Genomic DNA, 23395 nt, shown 5'->3' with positions numbered 1-23395 from the left:
CGAAACGGTCCAGTCCAAATTGGTAGCTCCCGCTCATGATTGAGCACTTTTATTTATGTATCCTTTTGTTTGATATTAGAAATATGAAAATTTTCGATTTTTCATATTTTATTGCATAGGACAGTTAGACTTGTGTTTTGCTTTTTCGATGCTTGGTTTTTGGAAAAAAAAAATATATTATTTTGAAATATTTTTACATATAAATGTTACACAGGTTTTTATAATTATAATTTGTAATATTTGAAATTTAGTACTGAAATACCCTTTAAATAATACATATATCTGTTGTTATAGATATTACAGATGTTGTTCTTGTTACAGTTTGATTTAGTCCGCTGGTATTGCATTCGAGATTCTTGGCAGTTTGTTCGTTATTTAGCGAGATGACTTATTCATTTCATTAAAAACGTTTTATACTTAATATCGGGCGATATAATGGTTCAACCTGGTTTAAATATTAGTATATCATCATCGGTGTTCGGACTGGATTGTATGCACCATGATTAATCCCATGGTAGGGTATTAATGACTCGAGCTTTTAACGAGCTACTAAACCTTCAGCTTGATTATTCTCAAGCTTTAGTCGATCTCGAACACAAAACAAAGCTTGTTCAACTTAACGAGTCGAGTTCTATAACACCAATGTCCGGCTCGGCTGGATTAAAAAATTTCGAGTCTAGTTGAACCAAACTGAGCCATTTGAGCACATTTTTTTCAAGTCAAGCATGTTTATATGTCTATTATTTATATAGTCAAAACATATAAATTATTGAACTCAAGCCAATAAACAAGTCAATCGATCTCGAGTCGAGCCCATAAACGAGCTTTTAAAGCTTGGATTTAGATTCAAATTTGTTAAACAAACATCAAGCTCGAACATTGAAAAAATATCCCAGCTCAAGAACACTACCTTGAAAAAGTTATTTGCCCAAGCATGATATTATATTCCAGCTCGATAAGACTACTTTGAAAAAAGTTATTTGAGCTCGAGCATGATATTGTATTCTCGAGTCGAACTCGAACAGCCTGCTACTCGAGTCAAAAGTTATTCGAGGTCTGGTCGAGCTCGAGCACTACTTTGAGTTCGAGCCCATAAACAAGCTTCTAAAACTTGATTACATATATAATCTGTAATTTAAATTTATTAAACGAGCATCAAGCTCAAACATTGAAAAAATATATCATAGCTCAAGAACACTACTTTGAAAAAGTTATATGAGCCCGCGTCAAGCTTGAGCACTACTTTGAAAAAGTTATTTAAGCTCGAACCTGATATTAAATTCTCGAGCCAAATTCGAACAAACCGCTACTTGACTCGCTAATACCCCTACCCACAAGACTATCAAATCGACAAACGACAAATCCTCCGGTGGCCCGAAGAGAGTTAAGGTACACAATAACATGTTTAGATATAAGCAATAAAGGGTATAACTGTCAAATTCATATCAATAACCAACAACATACATGTGAACATTGCAAAAGAAGATTTGGCTCAAAGCCCATATCCATTCATAACAACAATGAGAAAACCTCAAATAAACTTAACTGCAAAAAGACAAATATGCCCCTGATAGAAAAGTTTATCAAAGCCCAGATTATTTGAGAACTTCAACAAACGTATGGTTTTATTTTTGTTACCTTCTGGCTTTTGCAAAAAAAAAAAGTAACACAAACACGAAACAATTAACCTTCCAATGCAGACGCTCCGGAAATAATCTCAGTGAGTTCAGTAGTGATCGATGCTTGACGAGTCCTGGTAACATCAGATGGCGATGAAGAGATGAGCATATAATTAATATCAATGTACCCTAAAACAAATACTCCCTCGGGCCCAAAATAAAGTGTCTTTTCCAATTATACCCTTAACTATGAGATGAAGTCCATTACTACCTAAGGGTGAAATTTGTCATTTAATTAATTTTAAAAGTGTAATACTTACACGTTACAAAAACTATATACCTTTTTCAATGTGCACATTTGTTTTGGGATTGAGGGAAAATAAAACAAACAGTGGGTCCACATGAAAAAGGCAGATTTGTGTACGTCTTACCCTCAACAGACCAACCTCCCGGTGAGATGTATTGGGTTCGTTCAGTTTGGTTTGATATAAAACAAAAACAAGACAACCACAAGGTAATGAATTTTAGTTCTCAAAATATTTACAACCTGCCCCTATGTATGTATATTTATATATACAAGGCCTTAATCATTTGAGAGCAAAATATATTGTGATAATTGTGAGAACTATTATCGAGGTATTGTTTCACATGATTTTTTCAATCTAAGGCTAGAATTCGGTACATTTATTAACATATATATTATGTTTGTTTCATATGCATTCAGTTCACAATGTGAAACTTTTTGGTTGTATTTATGTGTCACAAATACATAAAAAATGTCGACATTGTGAAACAAATTTATGTTAATCAATAGACTAGATCCAAGTCGTAGATGAAAAAAAATCATGTGAAATAGTGTAAGATACACCGGTTCGCAAGGTTATCACAATTTTATGGGTTTTCAAATGAAGGTCCCCTATATATACACATAGGAATTAGTCTCAATTATGCGGTTGGGGTTGTGTGTGTGTGTGTGTGTGAGAGAGAGAGAGAGAGAGAGAGAGAGAGAGAGGACCTGTTGTAAGTAAGTGTGAGACGATCAAGCATATCACCGGCATTTCTGCTGGAGCTGTCCATGGCAGACATCCGAGCTCCTTGTTCACTGCATGCATTCTCCAAAACTCCGTTGAACATTACCTGAGCACGTTAAACGACAGTGACAACAATAGAATAAGTAGTTACATGGGAATGTGCGCTATTTCAAATACAAAATCATTTTAATAGTTGCTATATTTACCAATATGACTTCAAAATAAAACTCAATTCTCTTCTAAAACATCAAATACATCTCTATCTTGACATTTTATTCATTCTTTAAATTTTATTTATCGTATTTTATGCTCTTTAAACTTCCACTTTGTTGTCTTCAAAATATTATTTTTATGGTTTCTATATTTTGATAAAGTTATGTCGATTATTAATTAATAATAATAATAATAAAATAATATAGAAAAGGTAAAAAAATAAAAATAGGAACCTAAATAAACTTTTTATTCCAGTACCATTTTAATCGTCTTGGCAAAAACTTTATAATGATATATTTATCATATAAAAATATTTATTTTATTATAATTTAATAAATTATATAAATAAATCAAAATATATAAACAGCTCATTAGGGGTAAATTGATCATTTTATTTGTTCTGTCATGTCTAGTTCTGTCTTACCAAATGTTGTATGGATATCAAACGCACCCTTATATTGGAATGAAAGGAATGCTTTTTATAAGTTGTTAAAAATACGGGGGCTTACACATGAAAACTGGAATTCAGAAAGATTCTGAAGAACTTCGGACTTGGTTTCACCGCCTTCAATTTCATAGGAATCCAGACTGCCAATCTTTCCCCCAGCTTCGGATTCTCTTTCCACAACCTTTAAGAAAAGGATGCCTAATTATAAGTATGTAAAGACAAACCTTAAGGATTTAAAACACATTATTTACCTCAGGGGACAACACAGTTGCGGTTGTAGGCAGAAATGAGACAACTGATTGAAACTTATTGAATACTATCCTCAATGCATCATACTCCACATTCTTTAAGATGTCATCTGCAATTACAGATACCTGTAAAGAAAATAATTTTTTTAAGGCCATGACTCATGGCCTGCATATTGCTTTACGGTCTACAAAAAGGGTTGGATGTGATTGTATCTGTATTCAGACCATTTGTACCACATGCAGATATGGATATATTCATTTTTGTCAGAGACGGGTTCGAATCAAATCCAGTTTGGATGGCGTATACATTTAGATGTGTGGTTTTTTTATGAGAATTCACAATTTAATATTAGGGATGATAAACGACTATTATGTAGCAAGCAATTCTGTAAGTTATATTTAATTGTTAAGAACAAGTTTTAGTTAAAAAGGATAGAGTAAGCATACCTATTTTTCAATAAGATTACTATTCAATACAAAAGACATCAATTATAAACCAAACCAAACGTATCCGATATATCTCACTCGAAAGTAGGGTCGGGGTAGGATGTATACAGACCGTTCCTCCGTTCCTCTATCCAAGAGATAGAGAGGCCATTTCCATAAAGACCCTGGCTTCCGAAAAAGATTTAAGAGAAATGAGAGAAATAAAAAAATTGGCAATTTTTTTGAAAGTTTAGAGGATATTGGAAACGAACCGAAGAGCATGAGATGCAGGGAAATAAAACTAGAACAAGGGTGTGTGCAAACATGCAACAAGGACAAAAATATGTCAACTACACACACACACACACACACATATATATATATATATATATATATACTATCAAGGGGATTTAAACATTGGGTATTTTCGGGTACAGATAACAGAAATTGGATAAGCATTAGGGAGATATGTGAATTTACGGATATCCATTTACTTCCCACTCTTGTGCACCAACAAGATGCAAGCTTACTAAGTTGTTACATATGTACTAGTATATAAACAGGGCTACCTGGGTGTAGTTCAGAAAATTCTTTTGCAATTCAGTCATGGTCAACTCAATGTGCTTCTTAGAGTCACGAATCAGTTGAGCCTTTGCCTTTTCTCCCAAAACCACATATTTACATTCTGCATCAGGACCTGCATGGATGCGAAAAAATGGATGAAGCTTGACATCCGATAATATTGAAAATTTAGTCCACTGAACTTTTTATGCATGCATACCAGAATTGATCTTGTGAAGAGCCCTGCTTATCTTCACTGACGTAGAATTAATACCACCACAAAGACCCTTGTCAGAAGAAATAGTGACGATGACATTCTTCTTCACACTCACACCTAGTTAAATAATAAGAAATGAGAAATGTCAACAAATTGCATCTTTAAAAAAACAAAACTATTTTAGTAATATGTTAACTTTGATTTCCTTTGTGCAACAATGTTTAACTTTCAATTTAATGTCTCAAAAGGCTCCTTGGAAAAAAATGAGCAAATTGCATGAAAATGCAACATACTTTGGTATGATTCCTATTTTATGTAACATACTTGCCAAACCTTCATTTTGGTATCTCGGATGTGATATATCTCCGATATTTAGACAAAAGTAAGTGACACAAATTAGAATCGAACCAAAGTACTTTCATTTTAAGAAACTCTCATATGTAAACAGGTGCATAAATGTCGAGAGGTCACCTCTAAGGTAGGTCACACAAATAAGGAATTGGACCAAAGTTACATTCTCATGCAAATTGACCAAAAAAAAAAAATACTCCCTCCAGCCCAGACTTAAATGTAAACAATTTCCATTTTGGCGTCCCAAAATAAGAGCAGCATTTTCATGCAAGCAAAGTTCCATTCCAGTATCACTTATTAGTTACTAGCCCCTTAGTAACAACTGCAAGTTATTATTGACACTGATTTTGGTCCATACAACTCCATCAAACTGCTGCTACTCCAGCATTATATTTATCCTGGGACAGATTTAGCAACTAAAAAACTCCATAGCATTAATAACTAAATCATCATATATTAACATTACTCGAGTACAAAAATTTGCAGATTAGCATTAGCATTTGCACACAGCACAAACTGCAGATCCTAAGATGTATAATTCAACTAGAAAGTATTTTTTTCTTTAATCATTGTATTGTGAAAATTTATCAACCATGCATACATAAAAGTGGAAGCAGGCAACTAGGTTGAAGCGACCAGGTGCAAAAAAAAAAAAGAGTTAATGACAAAACATACTTGGGGTGTCGCCAAGCAGAGCAGTAAATGGTTGCCATAACCCACGAGAATTCTCGGCTCTAACTTGGATTGCTCTCAGCTTCGAAGCTGCAACCATCTTCATGGCCTTTGTAATCTTCTGAATATTCTTAACACTCTTCATACGGTTTCTAACTGCCCAAACAATATTTAGCACCATGAACACTCGGGAAGAGAACTAGAATAACAAAAAGACTAGATGGCATAAATGTCTTAAAAGACAGTGACAAGCGATGGTAGCATAACAAGATGGTATTATGTCATTACCAATTTGAGTTGAAATGGAGCGAACCCCAAGGCCAACCTGCTCCCTGCAAACACCAGCCAAACATGCAATAATCATTAATCAAACATTGAGTTGTGCAAATAATTGGCTGATGAACATTGATTGATAAAGGAATCAAAGTTCATACTCTCTATAGAATGCTTACGATGAACTCTCTGCCTTTCAAGAGGTCAGGTCCCTCCCAAAGGGTCTCACCCAATTGATCACAAAACAGAATGCCCTTCCCCCTCTAACCCCTCCCCTATAATACTACCCCTTCTATTGATGTACTGGCTTCTCTTATATTGTTCACAAACAAGGTGGATATCATTTTTTGGATAGACAAAAATAATTGAAGAAATTCCGGATGGAGTTGGCAATGAGATGATCATCTTAGAGAGATCCTTTTGTCGACTGATGGTCCTTTTACACTCGCAGTCTATGAAGAATGAGAACCAACTATGTAGGATCTACAGTGGGATACAGCCAATTTCCAATTTCTTGAATCAATTGGTCAAATTCAAAGCACATATCTCCTTCTAATGAATACCCAAAATAACCACTTTAAGTAGTGAATATGAATATTATTAAGATTTTAGACAAAAGAATCCACTACATGTATAAAACATTTGCGAGTGCCACAACAATCAACTCAAATAAGCCATGACTCAAAGTTCACAGCTCTTTAAACTTTATCTAATATCCATGCGCCAAATGAGTCAAGTCACGATTCACGAGATATAGTAAAAATAGGTATTTTCATAGTCTTAAATCCATTAATATTTCTAATTTAGCTGCTAATCTCTTCAAACAATATGGTGTTGATAATATATATGCATCTTATACATTACCACTTCTGTATGGAAAATTCTTATGAATAAAGTAAATAGAGCCCTGGGAACCGATAAAGTAATGCTTGAGGAGGCTGCAAAAGGTGATCACAGTGTGAGGAGGCTTCTCCATCTGTTGATGACAACTAGAACATCAAGATTGCTACCATAACCAGTGAGCAGAACACCTACTTCACCACCTTTTTACTTGTCTTATGAGTTATGGTATTATGTGCATTTGCTTAATCCTCAAAAGGTAGTATTGAAATAGGATATGTAAGGATTTTCACAAACTATGAAACATTTCATGTTTCGGTTGGTGAAAAAATACATCTTTTTCCAAGAAAAAGGTAAAAATGTGTTTTAACAATAAAAACTTTTGTTCGTTTATGTTATTTTTTGTTTACCTCTTTCATTTTCTTTGCTGCGGCCCTTCCAAACAAACTTGGTTAATAATTCAAAAATGCTAAAACATGTTTTCAGACCATGAAAGCTCTATGTTCATCAACTACAATAACAGACTTTGAGTTGATCCAAACCATATGAAAGGTTGATGATGCAAATGCAATTGCCTACTCCTGTAGGTTAGAATTACAATAAGAGAGAAAAAATCATGTTGGATTCAGAGAAACGAAAATCTATATTACCTTAAAAATGGTCCCAGAATCCAAATTGGGAACAACTCGCACTGAAAAAAGTTAGAACCTAGCATAGAGGACCTTACATTAACATGGTTTGCAGCTATATTGGATTCCACCTGACTCAATGTGTCTCTTTAAATTTGTGTGGAGGCCTAACCACCCAAACTTAAAATCATCCTATTCGAATAACTTAGAAAACTAATGTGATTTGAAGCAGAAGTACTGGTTTTCAACATCAAAATTGTCATAAATAAAAAATAAAAAACAGAAAGTACATTCAAAATTCATGACAATGCTACAAACATGATTCTTAACTGCATCAGAAAACCCACACAAAATTTCAATCGAGATACCATATATTTGACTTAGCCACAACCATCCCGTTTATATCCACGAAGGGTGCGCGAATAACAAAAAAATTGAACACCAAAGACACATAATATGGAGCACTATAACGTGATTCAGATCGAATATCAAAATCAAACCACATCAACCTCCTATCTATATCAAAAACCCAAATTTAAAGCAGAACAGCAAAAAATTAATATAAATGTTAAAAAAACCAACCATTTAAAATTAAAACCCTAGAAATGACAATACATCGATTACAGAAAATAATGTCAAACAGATCAAGAAATGGATACGAGATCGTACTCAGCGGGAGCAAGAGTGGATTGAATCGCATTGATAGGTCTTGGAGAAGAAACAAGAGGTACGAAACGCCTCCCTTCTCTTCTCAGTGCCGCCATCGCCATCGGAGTTACAGGTTTTGTGTTCCTGAAAAGCAAAGTGAGTTTGGGGGATTTTTGATCGATTTGTTGAAGTTCGAAAGCTTTGAAGTAGCGTTGGTAGTCGCACTCGCAGCCGACGTTGATATGATCCGACGGTCCGACTCCGACCTTTCGGGTGAAACTAATTGGACCCGATTTTAAAGGCCTGCCAATTGCCAGCCAGGTGCAAACCACAAAATTGCATGTGGGCTTTTAAGTAGCCCATTGGCAAAATAATTGGGCCCAATTTGGGACGGTACGTACTCGGGTTAAGTCGGGTCGAGTTCAAATATGTTTCGGTCCCAGACACGATTTTCATAAATCAGATGTAATTCTCATGTTCCCGTGTTACGAATTTCAATGCAAATTAATCCCATTTCTTAGCCTTAAATCAGATAAAACAATTTAAACAGTGATCTTAACCAAACATGGAAGCAATCTACACATACAAATTAGGGTTCCTGGATAGAATACCGGCGAGTTTCGTGTACCTGAAACAAATTGACAACCGCTGGAGAAGAAAGGAGACTGTGGATTGAAATCTTCTGGTTGTTTGAAACAACTGAAGTATTTTCCCTAAGGCCAACACTGCAAAAAAAAGATCGACGCCAATTTAAGATGCAATTCTCTAAAACTGAAGGTGGTAGAATATGGACCGGGCAGAAAGGACCGAAATATTGAACCAGGCCCAATTGTCACGCCAAACAATTGGACTTGTGTTTTGCACTTTCACACAAATTCACCATTACATGCCACCATCCATCCCAAACCTATGATGGTTTCACAAGCCGCAACATCAGCCGCTTGTATCGTTAAAGTTTAGAAGTGTTGCTCTAGAATTTCAAAGTAAAGGTTCATCATTTTACGATATTGATATGTTTAATTTAACTAAAACCATGTCCCAATTTGTCGAGGCGACCTGTGAAAAATGAGCATAAGAATTTGAAGTCGTTAAAATTACTTGATTGCTGCTAACTTAATGAAGCCACATATGTTTACTCGTTGAAGTAAAAACAATGTTGTTAAAATAACTTGATAGGCTAAAAAGAACTTGTTAGCTTGTGGATAGTCGAAACGAAGTTGACCTACAAAATCAAAATTAAGGCACCCGAATGAAGTTGAAGCCACCAAAATCAACCACATCGTTAACTAAAGTTGGGAACAAGAGGTGGATAGAAAATCAATTGAAGTAACAACATGAAGAAAAGGTTGGATGGTGGTTAATGGTGGGTTAGGTTAGGTTAGGGTAGGGTGGGGTAGGGGTGGTGGGTGACGGGGCGGTAGCTATGACGATGACATTAAGGATGGTGGTCGGATGGTTGGGAGTGGGTGGGTATTGACAGTGTAGTGGCATGGTGATTAGTGGTTGGTTGGGGTAGGGAGGGGTGGGGGGTGAGTGGTGGTTGTGACGGTGACAGTAGTGGTGTGGTAGTGGGGGTTAGGGACGGACTCAGAATTTTTTTTAAACGGTAGCACCATTTGACCATATGAAAAAAAAATATAGGAATTTTTTTCAAACGGTGGCACCGTTTGACTAAGAAAATGACACTAACATAATTCGGACTTGGGTGTAGGTGGAATAAAAGTCTTGCAAACCAACTCTACTAAATAAAACTTGTTCTCATTGTAGTTTCAAAATACATACGGTGGCACACAACAAATTAATACGGTTGCACCGTTCACGAAATCTAATTTTTTTACCTTTCGGCGATGAAATAATACGATGGCACGTGCCACCTATACCACATACATAGGTCCGTCCATGTGGGGGGGGGGTGGTAGGGTGGTAACTGTGACACAAAAGTGGTGGAATGGTGGTCAAGTGGTTGGGAGTGGGTGGGAATGACATAGACAGTAGCAGCATGGTGGTTACTGGCGGATTAGGGTAGGATGGGGTGGGGGTTGTGATGGCAACAATAGTGGTGTGGTGGCAAGGTGGAGTGGGGCGGGTAGGGTTAAGCGACAATGAGGGTAGTAGCAAGATCGTAGTAGTAGGGATGTGCGACGGGTGACCAGGGGTGATGGCAATAGTATTGGCATGGTGGTTAGCGGTGGTTGGGATAGGGTAGGTAGAGGTGGGGGAGCGGAAACAATAGTGGTGTGGTGGTGGGGGCGGTAAGGATGAGGCTTGAAGAACAATAATAGCATGGTCGTGGTGAGGACGATGATGAAATTCAATTTCTTCCATTATGTCAAGGAATAATGAATTCAATGATCTTAGGAATCCAATGGGATTGGAATTTGTCGATACAATTCCATCAAATTCCTTCGAATTCCACGAACCAAACGGACCCTTAAAGTGATTTTTCTTCTATTTGCTTTTTTGGGGGGAAAAACATGGCTTGAAACGGTGCCGGAATGTGGCCCATTAAGCACTTGGGAGGAGATTCTATTCCCCATACCCGTGACGTGAGGGAATGCAGACACGGATAATGCCTATTACTTTTGTAAAAACAACTTACATAAAAGCAAGGCTTTCATACATTCTACCCTTTTAAAACCCCATTGCAGTCACCATATGACACCCAACGAAGGCTTTCGAGCAATTGAAAGAAAAGGCAAAGGCAGGGGAAAGGATTTAATGACCAACACAAGATGATAATCTTCACAGGATACAACATAAAGAACAGCAGCAGCATCTTTCACCACAAGAGTCAACGATAATCTTCAATCAAGGTTGGTTTTCTAAGAAAATCACGAAAACCCTGTAACAAACATGTTATAAGGTAATACTTTCATTCATTATAGACACAATTACTCAAATGCCCATGCGTTCTCCCTGCGAACCTCCTCTTCCTCTTCCGGGGTGAAGTCATTCTTGATGTTGAACGTCTTGCGTATCTCCTCCGGTGTCTTGCCCTTGATCATGTCTGCCACCGTTTGACAAGTCAAATCCAACAGGCTCTTGATGTTCAGATAGTTTGCAGCCTAAAACATTCAACCAAAAAATCATCATCAACTACACAAACAAATCCAACATACAATTAATCCCATTCTAATAAACCAAACTAAACCACAATAAATCCCACGCAAGGTAGGGTCTGAGAGGGTAGGATGTATTCAGTCTTCCCTCTAGGGGCACAGAGACTATTTCCTTGAAGACCCCAACTTGTAGAACACAAATTAAACAGAAAAAAGAAAAAAAAGAGTGCTCTACAGATGACAGTGTATAAAATCAACAGAGCAGATTAGTGAATTTGGAGTCCTTTTTGAGTTCTTTTGGAAGGATGTCCCGGGCTATGCCCGGACTAATCCCAGCAAGTTGTGACTGTAAGACATCAGCCCTAATAAGCTCAGTAGCCACAATTGTTGTGGACGCCCGGAATTAAACCATGGCAAATGGGATATTCCACCACATCCCCATGGGCCTCCACCACTACGCCAGGAATCCTTTGAGTTCCATTGCTTACTTATATCTACCTTTTAAAATTTTAACATATATGTCTTTCTCCTTTTCACACGCATCTCTAGGTATTCACAGAAACAGACACCATGCTCTTTAGGTTAGAGGTCAAGTCTCCGTAGATCTTACCCCCAATACCCACTTCCAGGTTGGGATATACTGGGCTCGCTTGGTTTGTTTTGCAAATAGGGCGACTATTCAAGATACTGTTGTGAAAGTTCAATGCTAGTTACTCTTAATGAGACACCAAAATGATACTATTCCCATATCATGAAATAAACATCCGATAGAGTCTCTCCGCGACACGCTACAACCTCGTTTCTAACGTTCACATAATTCTCTCACCAGATAAGGAGCCAAGTCAAGATAAGCCCAATGCAAATTACTCTGAAAGAGCCACCAAAACAGTTCCATAATAAAATGATAGGATAGACATTCGCTGATAGATGTCAAAACTTGAGATGTTCTGTAGGATGAGGTGAGCAAATGAGCCGGTCCTACTGTCCTAGAGTAACAAATCAGATTTTGACCGGTCAGTGCTCATCTCAACTGTAGAACACACCATGGCCTTTTCCTAGGGCACAAGGCTTTATTCGGGCTTTCACTCATGTCTTTTCCTAAAGTCATACCAGAATGACAAACTTCCACGTTGAAAAAATATAATTCATGAGCACGATAGACTCGCTGAAGGAGTGACATAATCTAAGTATTCCCAGAAAACAGACAAGTAAATCAATTATCAAGGAAGCTAAAACTAGAGCAAGGCATCTTCTGGACACTGGCATGGCAGCATGTGACTAGAAAAAATCGTAACAATGATAAGAAGAATTTTAGTGTCTCAAAAGATCTATTACAACACATAGTACAGTATATCCAGAAACTCTTGGAGCAGTAAACATTAAGCAGCACAAGCACCATGTATAATAAGCGCTCTGGAAGCAAAATTCAGCCACATCATATAAGCATACAGATATCATGCTGCTAACAGCCACTTCAATGGCGTCCCAATAAAAAGAAGTAGCAAAAAACACAAAATTTGACAAGCAATTAAACGCAAGCATATGCAGAGGCTTACCAATTCAAGCTTTAATAATATAATTTAAGATTAAAGTAAAAGATCAGAGAAATAAATTATGTATCTAAAGTGTTGATGTTGGCTTAGTACCCTTAGCATGGCATTCGAATAAACCATATTCTTCACAAAAAGTTAGCTATAATACATGTTTATACACATTAAATTAAGGCTCCAATCCCATCTTCCATCTATTTTCAATCTCAATTTTGCGGATCCATCTTCATGTACCCTTGAATTAGGAAATAGGTCCACAAAATCGAAATGAAAAATAGACCAACAGGAAGGGATTCAAACATTCAAAGCAAACCCTAGATATCTTTTGAAAAATAGTCGAGCAAATAAAAAAAACCAATAAACACAGATCAATTATAAATGTAATCAAACAGAAATAATCAATAAATTCAATCAAGAAAGGACCGAACCAATATGAGATCGAAGAGAGTCCCTTGATCCACTTTAACAAACTCGGAATCAAACGATTTCAGATCCTCCTCAGCTGCCTTATCATCGGCCTTCGCTGTCTCCACATGCTTCTTACAGTACTCAATAACCTTCGATAGGATCTTGCTTGTGACGTTAGGGAGAGGGATGCTGGTGTCGGCACAGTCATCTTCAATCATATGTTTGATTGTTTGGGATTCCAACGCCACCGCTTCTTCAACCTCGAAGGTTTCACCGTCGGAGCTCTTGAGAACGATGATCTTTGACGACGCCATGGTGGTTTGATCGGCCGGAATTTAGGTCGGAAAAATTTGGGGACGATGAAAACCCTGAGAGAGAATCGAAGAAAGTCAATTTGCAAAAATTGAAGACATGGATCAACGCAAACGTGGTGCGCTTCCTTTTTCTACACGGTTACAAGAGAAGATCAGATCTTTTGATATTGTGCATGTTTGGCCCCTTAACTTTTATTTTTTTGCAATGTTTGCTTAAATATAACATTTTGATTGAACATGTAAAATAAATGTTATAATAAGTAGGACAAATTGCATGAAAAACTAACATACTTTAACTTGATTTCTATTTTAGGTAACGTACTTTCAAAACTTCCATTTTGGTATTTAAGATGTAAAATTTTAAACATTAAAGTATCCGCGTAACCGGTTGAAGCATTAATCGGTTACCATGCTAATGTGGCGAGTGATGTGGTATCCAACTCATTGTTATTTGTTATTCAACTCATATTCATCTCATCACTCGCCACATCAACACAGAACGTGCTTGTAGAATGAGGTTGAATACGAACACATTAGATTTTCAATTTTGTATGTTTATAAAAACAAAAGAATTATAGATTTGTTGCGGAAGTTATGAGGTAAAATCTGATCCTAGACAATCTGGCTGGTGACATGCTATAGACTGAAAGAATAAAAGAAAAATGTACTATTTCACATTTGAAGAACGAAAATCGTCTTCAGATGTTGATGCCGACTTTGCCTAAAAAACCAGCACTCGGAACTTTCTATCGAAATTCAAAACAAGTGAGTTGCAATGTTTGGTAATGGTTGCTTTTTAAAAGCTATCATTGCATTAAACGTTGCTATCCAACTTTAACTCTTGTTTTCATCTGATTTGTTGATTAGTGCATACTTGTACTCTTCATTTCAACTTTTTGAAATTGATGTAGACGTTTGTTAACACAACATATCATTTTGTAAGCACTGGGAACAGTAAATAAATAATGTTACTGATAAAATAGTACTTTTGATCTTGGTTAGTTTGACATGATAATCATGTTCTCATACAAGAACAAGAGTTAGTGAGCCAAACTTGCTGGTTAAGTTTGTACTAGAAAATCGGCTCGCCAAGACTAGTATTTGTCAGGCTATTTTTGATTTTATCTTGTATTGATCTTCAATCGACTAGATGACAATTCAAGACACTTTGGTGACTATATTTACATCACTTCAACTAGTCTTCGGTTTTGTTGAAGGCATTTTGCATTTGGATCAGTACAGATAAATAAGATTCTTACAAACAAAATCCTATTATATTTTTCTCATGGAAACATAAGTTATATTTCGGATTCCAGCAAGATTATAAAACATTCTAATCCTAAAAGGTGTTCATAATTGGAACCTTGCTTCAGATTTAGGGATGGTGATTTGTCCCGATCCGGTGGGGATTCTGGTTCACCCGACCCGAACGGGGAGAGGGATTCCCCGCTAAAACGGGTCCTGGGGTCGGGGCCGAGGATCCTCGTTAGACTTAAACCGGGGACGGAGCCGGGGATCCCCTGTAGAATCAAACTAAATGATACTATTTATGGGGTTTGGCCGGGGATTGTTAGAGATTTGACCGGGGCCGGGGAATGTTACTACAAACTGGGTCTGGGGCCATGGATTACAAAACCCGCCCTATCCCCACCCCATTGCTATGCCTATTTAGACTTAATTAAAAGCCAGATCCTTCTTGCTTTGAGATTTTGGGACAGATTAAGATTTCTCTTAAGGATATATCTGATTGATCACTATGTGGATCTGTATGTTTATCTAGATGAGTATTATACCCAGATACGTTTCTTAATCTGAATGATAGATTGTATATGGTAGAGACACCAGATTGTAAGGTAAACATCAAGAATATTTTCTAAATGTATGAACCAGATTTATTATTTGTGCTATTGTCAAATCAAATGGTTGAGACAAAGAGTGTATAACTATATAAATCATTACAAATTTACCGTCATAAGTTACGCCTTAAAAACGTCGTGGCCTCATCATGTCTCTTAAAGCTTGAGGCTTGACCAGTGACGGACCCAGGGGTTCTTGTGGTGGCTCGTGCCACCATTTTGTTCCTCTGTTGTAGTGTAAAAATTTAGAGTCGTGAAAAGTGTCAACGTATCAATTTATTACGTGTCACCATATATATTTTGAAACTACAACTAGAATACAACTTGTCCTTTGATGACTTGGTTTGCAAGACTCTTCTTCCACCCATACCCAAATTTGAATTATGTTAGTATCATTTTCTTAGTTTTTAGCTTTTAATTTCAGATTTATTATGTTTCTTGGAAAAAAAATTGCAATAATAGAGTTGAACGCATGAACTCACATATAAAAAACAATGAACTAACCAACAAACCAATGATGATTTTGTAGAAAATATATCTATATTTGTTTCTTATAATCAAATGATGTCACCGTTGAAAAAAAAATTGGGTCCGTCCCTAAGCATGACCTCATCGCCGCGCCATGCCTCACACGATCTACAACTTGATTAACATATTATTATTATTTCATTACTGCAAATTTTGGTTTATGATACGCCAAAAATATCTAACTTTCTCAATAGACCACTTTATAGGACCAAACAATTTGTCGTCCAACATAAAAGTCTTACAATAAGTTTATGAAATGCTTTTAGACATTTTAACAAATTTTCTAGTACACAGTTGAAACAAATTATCGTATTAAATTTTTTGTGACATCATTTAAAAATGTCCTTTAAAATGTGTTGATATTTCCAAAGTGTTTGTCATGTAAAAAAAAACTAATATGGTATTTTTTTGAAGTATATAATATTTATATACGGCAAATAGAACAAATAAACTCAGTGAATATGATGTTTGAACCCTTGACCTCCTAGAATACCAAAGACTCACATACGATATTTTATTTTAAGCGTGCCACAAAAAACTTGTTAAGATGCCCAAAATCGTCATATGAACTTATTATTACATTTTACATTAAGGCTGTGTTTGGCAAACTAGGTGATAAACTAACTGATTAACAAATTATGTTTGACAAAAACTAGCTTATAAACATGTAAAATGACCAAAAATGACATCTTAAAAAATTAATCAATTACAATATTTGATGATATATTTAAAATAAATCCATAGAAATGTAATATATTAATTAATACCAAAAATATGATAAAAAATAAATATATAATACAATATAATATGTTAGACTCAAAGAATTTCAAATTGATTATTATATATATTATAAATTTTGGATTTGTTAAGCAAGTTTTATTTATTTATTAATTTATGATTTTAGATAACCACTAAACGCACCACCACCACCATGAGATGCCGCTAAGGACGACATCCCATGTTTCAGTCCTTCTTGGCCTCTTGCTCAAGCCGGACGAACACAAAGGATTTACTGCTTCGTTTTTTTTTTTTTTTGATTAACCTGGATATTCAACCCGCTATGCGAGCCGACTAATCATATGACGACCATTTGCTTTTCAATTTTATTCGCATATGGATTGGGTTTTTGGATTAGAGATCTACATATTCAACCACTGCTCGACCCTCTGAAACAATCCAACTTTGAGATTCAAGGTTGTTTACAACATGAATAACCACATCTAATCAAAACTGTTCCCACAATTTTTTTAAAATAAAATTTGTTAGTGGTTGTTTTGACTTTGGGATCACTGCTGTGGTGTTTAATGGGTTTCAAGATCAACAATTCTGCGAAGCAACCTTTAGTTTTTCTTTGAAAAGCTGAGCCCACCAAAGAAATACCGTGTATATGTAATCCAAAACAAAGATCACAAGTTGATACTTTGTGTTGTTATATGTTGCAATCGCGCTTTTAATTTAGTAAATGTTTGGATCTTTATGGTCAAAGGTGTCACTGCCGAAGACCAGAATTGATAGATAAATATTCAGATCTACAGACAAACAAGAATACGATAGAGTTAATATCATAGAGGAGAGATGTGATATGGAGAGAGCTAATAGAAGATAAGAGAAAGAATTGTAAAATCAGCAAATAACCCCTAAAATTTTCTTTTATTAAGGTCTTGCTTGTTTTTTTTTTCATTTTCAGCTCTTAATTATCATTTATGTCTGATTCGATTCAGACGTTTTGTAATTCAAACTGTTTGTTTTTTTATTTATTTTCAGAGTTTCTTATCACTTAATAGGGTATGAATAAATAAGAGGTAGACTAATATCTTAATTTCTTTTTTTCTTTGATTCTCTTTGGCTATTGATTCTTTCTCCACCGAGGACGTCATGGTCCTTTCATCACCCATGTGAAATTCACACCCCACCTTCTCTCTCTCTCTAGATCTCTCTCTCTCTCTCTATATATATATATATATATGTGTGTGTGTGTATATATATATATATTCTGTATATATAGGTTAGCTTAAAAGATTAATGCGAAACAAAAACTTTTATCTGCAATCTATCTCTATCAAAAGTATCGATCTTTCTACAAACAAACTCACCGACGGCATTCCCGATAGCATGGAAGTGTGAACGGTATCCAAAAGGCTTTTACTGTGTTCCATCTGTTAAAAAATTGTTAAGATGGATTTGGGCAATGAAAACTTTATGAAAATCAAGAGAATTTTGTAAAATATTTGCACCTGATTTTACAAAAACAAACTATTGATTCAAATTTCAGACTTCAGACATTTGTCGGTTTACAACAACAAAAGTCTCATTGATTCAGATTTCAACACCATCTTTTATTAATCAGAAGTGAAATAAGACTTCAAACTTCAACATATATTAAAAAAAACAAATGCCACTTAAGATTGTATTTATATAAAATTACAAACAAAACCTCTTATTTATCAATAATCATTGATTATTGATTAATTATATAGATTCATCATCACAAAATGTAAGGTACCCACATGAAAAGTGTATATTTATTTATATAAATAGAAAGTTTCTAATAATAGAATGGTATTAAAAAAAGTTATAGAAAATTCAAAGTTTTCTTGGCAAGTGACGTGGCAGCATATTGACCAGTCTTCACATTTCTTTTATTTCTCCCTTTTTTTTATCATACATGTCATATCAAATATAGATATAATAGAAAAATAAAAAAAATAAAATCAATAATAATATAGAATACCTAATATAAAAATACATTTATTACTATATAAAAATAAATAATAACGTGAGTTTTTCAAAAATTGATTACTGACAACCTGACAAGATAGTTAGGGGACGTTTGGTTCGCAGATTCTAAAGAAGTCTGATGAAATTGAAATGTTGAATTTCATTGATCAAATTTCATTCCCTTATTTGATTCATTCTTTTTCACGAAAGTAATCTTTAAAATCATACAAATTCTACAAATAAAGAAATTTAACATTCCTTAGCAACTATATGGTATTTTTGATGCAATGAAATTTCCTATTTTCGTAATAACAAATGTGCCCTTAACCCAGTATACCCTAATCTCATAAAACCCAATATGACCATCGTCGACCACCTTCGACCATCGCCGATCTGAACCACTGCCGACCATCGCCATCTGAACCACTGTTGACCACCATCGCTAACTACCACCGATTTGAATCACTGCCAACCACCATCAATCTGAACCAACGCCAACCATTACTGATCTGAACCACCGCCGGCCACGCCGATCCGAACCACCATCGATTTGATCCACCGTTGATATGAACCACCGCCGATCATCGCCATCTGAACCACCGTCGACCACCACAGATTTGAACCATTGTCAACCATCGCCATCTGAACCACCACGGACCATCACCGATATGAATCATCGTCGACCATCATCAATCTGAACAACCACCAATCTGATCCATCACCAATATGAACCACCACCGATCTAAACCACCGTCGATCTGAACCAAATCCGACCACCGACGACTACCACCAATCTAAATCACCACTGCCGACCACCAACAATTTGAACAACCACCAATCTAAACCACCGCTGATCATAACCATATCCGACCACCGCCACCTAAAGCACCACGGACCACCACCGATCTGAATCACCGCTAACCACCAACGATTTGAACAACCACCAATTTAAACCATTGCAGGCCATCATCGACCTGAACCACTGCCAACCACCACCGATCTGAACCACCATCGATCTGAATCATCGCCGACAATCGTTGATTTTGTAATTTCGTTTGACTTATATTTATATTTGGGTTGTGTATTTTATAATGCCTTACATATTAAATAATTATTTTGTTAAAGTATTTTTAATTTTTAAAAAATTAATTTTTTTCAAAAAAGGACATTTTGATCATTTACCAACATTTTATTTCAATTTCAAAGCTACATTATATGGACAAAATAAACAGATTCAAATTTCTTAGCGAATTCCATTCCAATATATGCGAACCAAACATGTGGTCAAACTTGACAACGTTCCATTCCAATTCATTCGATGTCAAATTCCTTTAACAAATTTCATTTCATCCAAAAACATTTTGCAAACCAAACGCCACCTTAGGTTCAAGAGACGATGATAGAAAAATAGAGCAATAAAGCATTGGGGGTGTTCAAAGAGATTGTTGTACCATTCAAACCAATCAAATCAAGTTAAATTAGACCCTTTTTTGACAGTTTAAGCGACTGCAGTCCAGTTTGGTCTGGAAAATAGTTACACTGTTCAGTTTGGTCCAGTATATGGTTTGAATGTTTTTTTGAACGGTTTAGATCAAAACGGCCACCAAAATACACGCGTGAGTTATATTTAGGGCTTGTTTGTTTTTTGAAAAAAACCACTTAATGCCTCTTAAGTCTGAACCGGTCAGACGTTTTTATTTTCATACCGTTTGTTTTTTTATATAAATAAGAGTTGAAAAGCTCTTAATTTGTTCTGAAAAAAAAGTAATAACATAATCACTTAAATCCTCTTAATCGCTCCCTCCAGACTCTCCCCTCCATCCTCACCTCCAGATATAGTCTTCCAAATCTATCTCGCAAGACATTCGATCTCCAAATCAATCACGACCCAGATCGATCCACATATTCTCGTAAAATCAGGACCCAGATCGATCCAAATCTATCAGATCCAAAACTTGATTGATTCATATTTCAGATTTCAGACGTAAAAACAAACAGTCTGACTGATTCAGACTTCAGTACCACCTCTTAAAATTCAGAAGTGAAATCAGACTTCAGACTTCAGAACCTCCTAAAAAACAAACGTCACCTTAGTTTGCATGTCGTACATTCAAATTTTTATGGCCTGATTAAAAAAAATCAACATTATGTTTTTAGTTTTCACTTCTCAATTGTCTACGTTCCCTAAATCTGCTAAATCCCCTAATTCGTCAAAAAATAAAAATCCAAAATTTCAAATCGTCTTTTGAAATTTATCCAAAATCTCAGCTATTGATGATGGATTAAGCTGCTCAAACCAGATCACGAACACTCCTAGTTTAGACAATTAAATTCTCTAATTATCTTTATGTCAAATCTGTATTTTGTTTTCAAAGTTTCGATGTTCTGTTTTGGTAAACCTAATTACTATAGGCATGAACTTGTATTGGTGTCAAATCTTACCCTTTTATTGGATATAAAACGTATCCTAATTTTGGAAAAAAAACACATCAATCAACTGCTCACACGACCTATCAAATGATTTGATATGTCAAAATAAATATCGTACATTTAAGATGACATACGGTTTACTGAACACTTACCTGTTTAATTACCTTACTCGATAAAAGGGAATGCAAGAATCAAGAGTCTTACCCAATAAGTGAGAGTGATGACTCTTACATGGTAAGCGTTTACTGAGTTGTAAACGCTTACCATTAATCGATATTGATGGACGAGAACGTTATCCCATAAGGTAAACATTTGATAAATGTCCCTTAAATCCTATAAATTAGTTAAACGAATATAGGATGAGTTGTCATAAGTATATTTTCAGTCACCAACGTTATCGGCTTTTTTAATAAAAGTTAATGCTAAAACCAACTTCTTTTTTGAAGTATATAATAAAATGCAGCAAGTAAGCTTACACACGCTCCTCACCTTTGGGTGATGTTTGAACCCCTGACCTCTTAGGAAAGCAAAAACTACGATACCACTAGGTCAAATGGCATTTAGTATGTTGAAACCGACTTTGAGAATGACAATTACTGAAATATTATAGCCTCATTTACAAATGAATTTTAATTATCGAGTTAAATTGATACACTTTAAAAAGTTGATCGTTTTTGTTAAAAGAAGGTTTCTTTTACAAGCTATAGGTCTTTGTGGAATTACCTTTCTGCCCCTTAGAAGTAGTGGAATGGTCTACGTATATTTTACCCTCCTTTAGATGTGTATATGGTTGGATTGGTTGGTTGAGTCCATTTGAACAATTCAACAACAACGACGAGGAAGGATACAAGCAACGATGTGGCAAAGGGCTACAACATCGACAATATGGAGAGAGAGAGAGAGAGAGACAGGACCCACGTAGCCCGTGCGACCGCATAGGACATCAAAGCATAAGAGAGCATCAAGTTGTCATCTATTACTAGTTCTGAGTTTGATAATTTGGGATTTGGACAATTGTCTTTAACTATAAAAAAGGCCTAGGGCCTAGTAGTGATGGATATTGAATGCAAATTGTGAACCGGTTACACCATCATTACAACAACTCAATCTAATTTATATTGTTCTTCAAAGTTCGATTGATTCGATTTTCAAGGCGTGAAATTATGTTTCCAGCCTATTAACGATAATGAATTAAATTCAAGAAATCAAAGATGGAAATTCCGAATGGCCGATTTCTATTGTTTATTAAACTTACTGAGTTGTCGTGTGAGGCACATTATGATTTATGAATCTTCAATTCTTTTTGGAAAAAAAAATCAAAATTTTCAACTGATTATTATAAAGTTGTGTCATGTGTGGTCGTGTGGGTTACTGACCTACTAAGCTAAGGCTAATGGGCTTTTGTCATTTTGATAACGAGTCTTCCTCTTGTAATATTGAAGTATCTGAAAATTGAAATTTGCAATGCATATGAGCACATCATTGTATCAACATAGCTGAAGCACGCTGCACAACAATAACAACATATTATGATATCGACTTAATTATTGGGTACTTGTTCTTTGCAATGCACAACAACATATATTATGAATTTTACAATTTATCGTTGTTCTTTTGACTTCTGTTTACTTTGAGGTTTGGTATTACCACATTATATTTAGGGCCCGTTTGTTTTTATTAAGTTTTATATGAATAAGTTGTATGTATGGATTAATTTGTTTATATCAGTTGGAATTTTTTTTGCTTAAAAGGGTTTTTTCATAAATGTAAGGAGCGTGTTTTTTAATTGGTAGGGACATTGTTTGGAAGAAATAAAATTTGGCTTCTATATAAAGCTCCATCTAGAATCTTACTGGATAAATCACTTTCTATATCATTAAGCCGTTACCATATAGTCATGCATAACCGAACGTTATAGTTGTTAGGCCCATTAAAACTATTAAGCTGCTAACAAATTGACCCTTAGATTTTATTATTTAGACCTGTAACTTTCCGAGTTTTACTTTTTTTGCTTTTTATGAGACTAATTTCGATGTAATTTACTATTTCAGTTAAACCATAATTATAGTTTTTCTTGACTTTTAAGTTCCATATATTGAAATAAAGTTTCTATTGTACCGATTTCAATTTGGAAAAGGGAAAAGTGAAAAAGAAGGAAACACGATCTTAATCCAATGATTTATCATTCGATCATTCTATATTTTGTAATTCGAGGTTTTGGTTTTCATGTCCCCCTTTGTATTTTCTTATTATAATATATACTATTTTATAAAGCATTTGGCTAAAACTCTTAAAAGTCTTAAAAACTTTTAAACCCGTTCATCCCTAAACGATTCCATCCCTATCCGATTTCATC

At 35.4% G+C, this 23395-nt stretch overlaps 2 protein-coding genes across 2 annotated transcripts; both read right to left on the bottom strand.

Moving 5' to 3' along the window:
* Positions 1-1414: 1414 nt before the first annotated feature.
* LOC112525463 (ATP synthase subunit gamma, mitochondrial-like) lies at positions 1415-8422 on the bottom strand. The gene is made up of 9 exons (XM_025135598.1): positions 8198-8422; positions 6075-6118; positions 5790-5942; positions 4767-4880; positions 4555-4682; positions 3563-3685; positions 3373-3492; positions 2635-2756; positions 1415-1753 (listed from the first exon to the last, which is right to left on the bottom strand). The coding sequence occupies exons 1-9, from the start codon at positions 8296-8298 to the stop codon at positions 1684-1686; spliced, it is 975 nt and encodes a 324-aa protein (XP_024991366.1). The 5' UTR covers positions 8299-8422; the 3' UTR covers positions 1415-1683.
* A 2446-nt stretch (positions 8423-10868) lies between these two features.
* On the bottom strand, positions 10869-13607 carry LOC112525464 (SKP1-like protein 1B). The gene is made up of 2 exons (XM_025135599.1): positions 13214-13607; positions 10869-11241 (listed from the first exon to the last, which is right to left on the bottom strand). The coding sequence occupies exons 1-2, from the start codon at positions 13505-13507 to the stop codon at positions 11068-11070; spliced, it is 468 nt and encodes a 155-aa protein (XP_024991367.1). The 5' UTR covers positions 13508-13607; the 3' UTR covers positions 10869-11067.
* Positions 13608-23395: the final 9788 nt, after the last annotated feature.

This window comes from Cynara cardunculus (genome assembly GCF_001531365.2).
Source record: "Cynara cardunculus var. scolymus isolate 2C chromosome LG 13, CcrdV1, whole genome shotgun sequence".
In the NCBI taxonomy this organism is placed as follows: Eukaryota; Viridiplantae; Streptophyta; class Magnoliopsida; order Asterales; family Asteraceae; genus Cynara; species Cynara cardunculus.
This window is presented reverse-complemented; position numbering and strand designations above follow the sequence as displayed.

Bases quoted from the DNA above. Each gene is read 5' to 3' on its own strand.
- LOC112525463 (XM_025135598.1), bottom strand. From the start codon at position 8,298: ATGGCGATGGCGGCACTGAGAAGAGAAGGGAGGCGTTTCGTACCTCTT. The intron at 4,683-4,766 runs GTATGCATGCAT...GCATCCATGCAG, and splicing joins TCTTCACAAGATCAATTCTG to GTCCTGATGCAGAATGTAAA. The intron at 3,686-4,554 runs GTAGCCCTGTTT...TTTTCTTTACAG, and splicing joins ATTTTCTGAACTACACCCAG to GTATCTGTAATTGCAGATGA.
- LOC112525464 (XM_025135599.1), bottom strand. From the start codon at position 13,507: ATGGCGTCGTCAAAGATCATCGTTCTCAAGAGCTCCGACGGTGAAACC. The intron at 11,242-13,213 runs GTTCGGTCCTTT...TGAATGTTTTAG, and splicing joins CTCTCTTCGATCTCATATTG to GCTGCAAACTATCTGAACAT.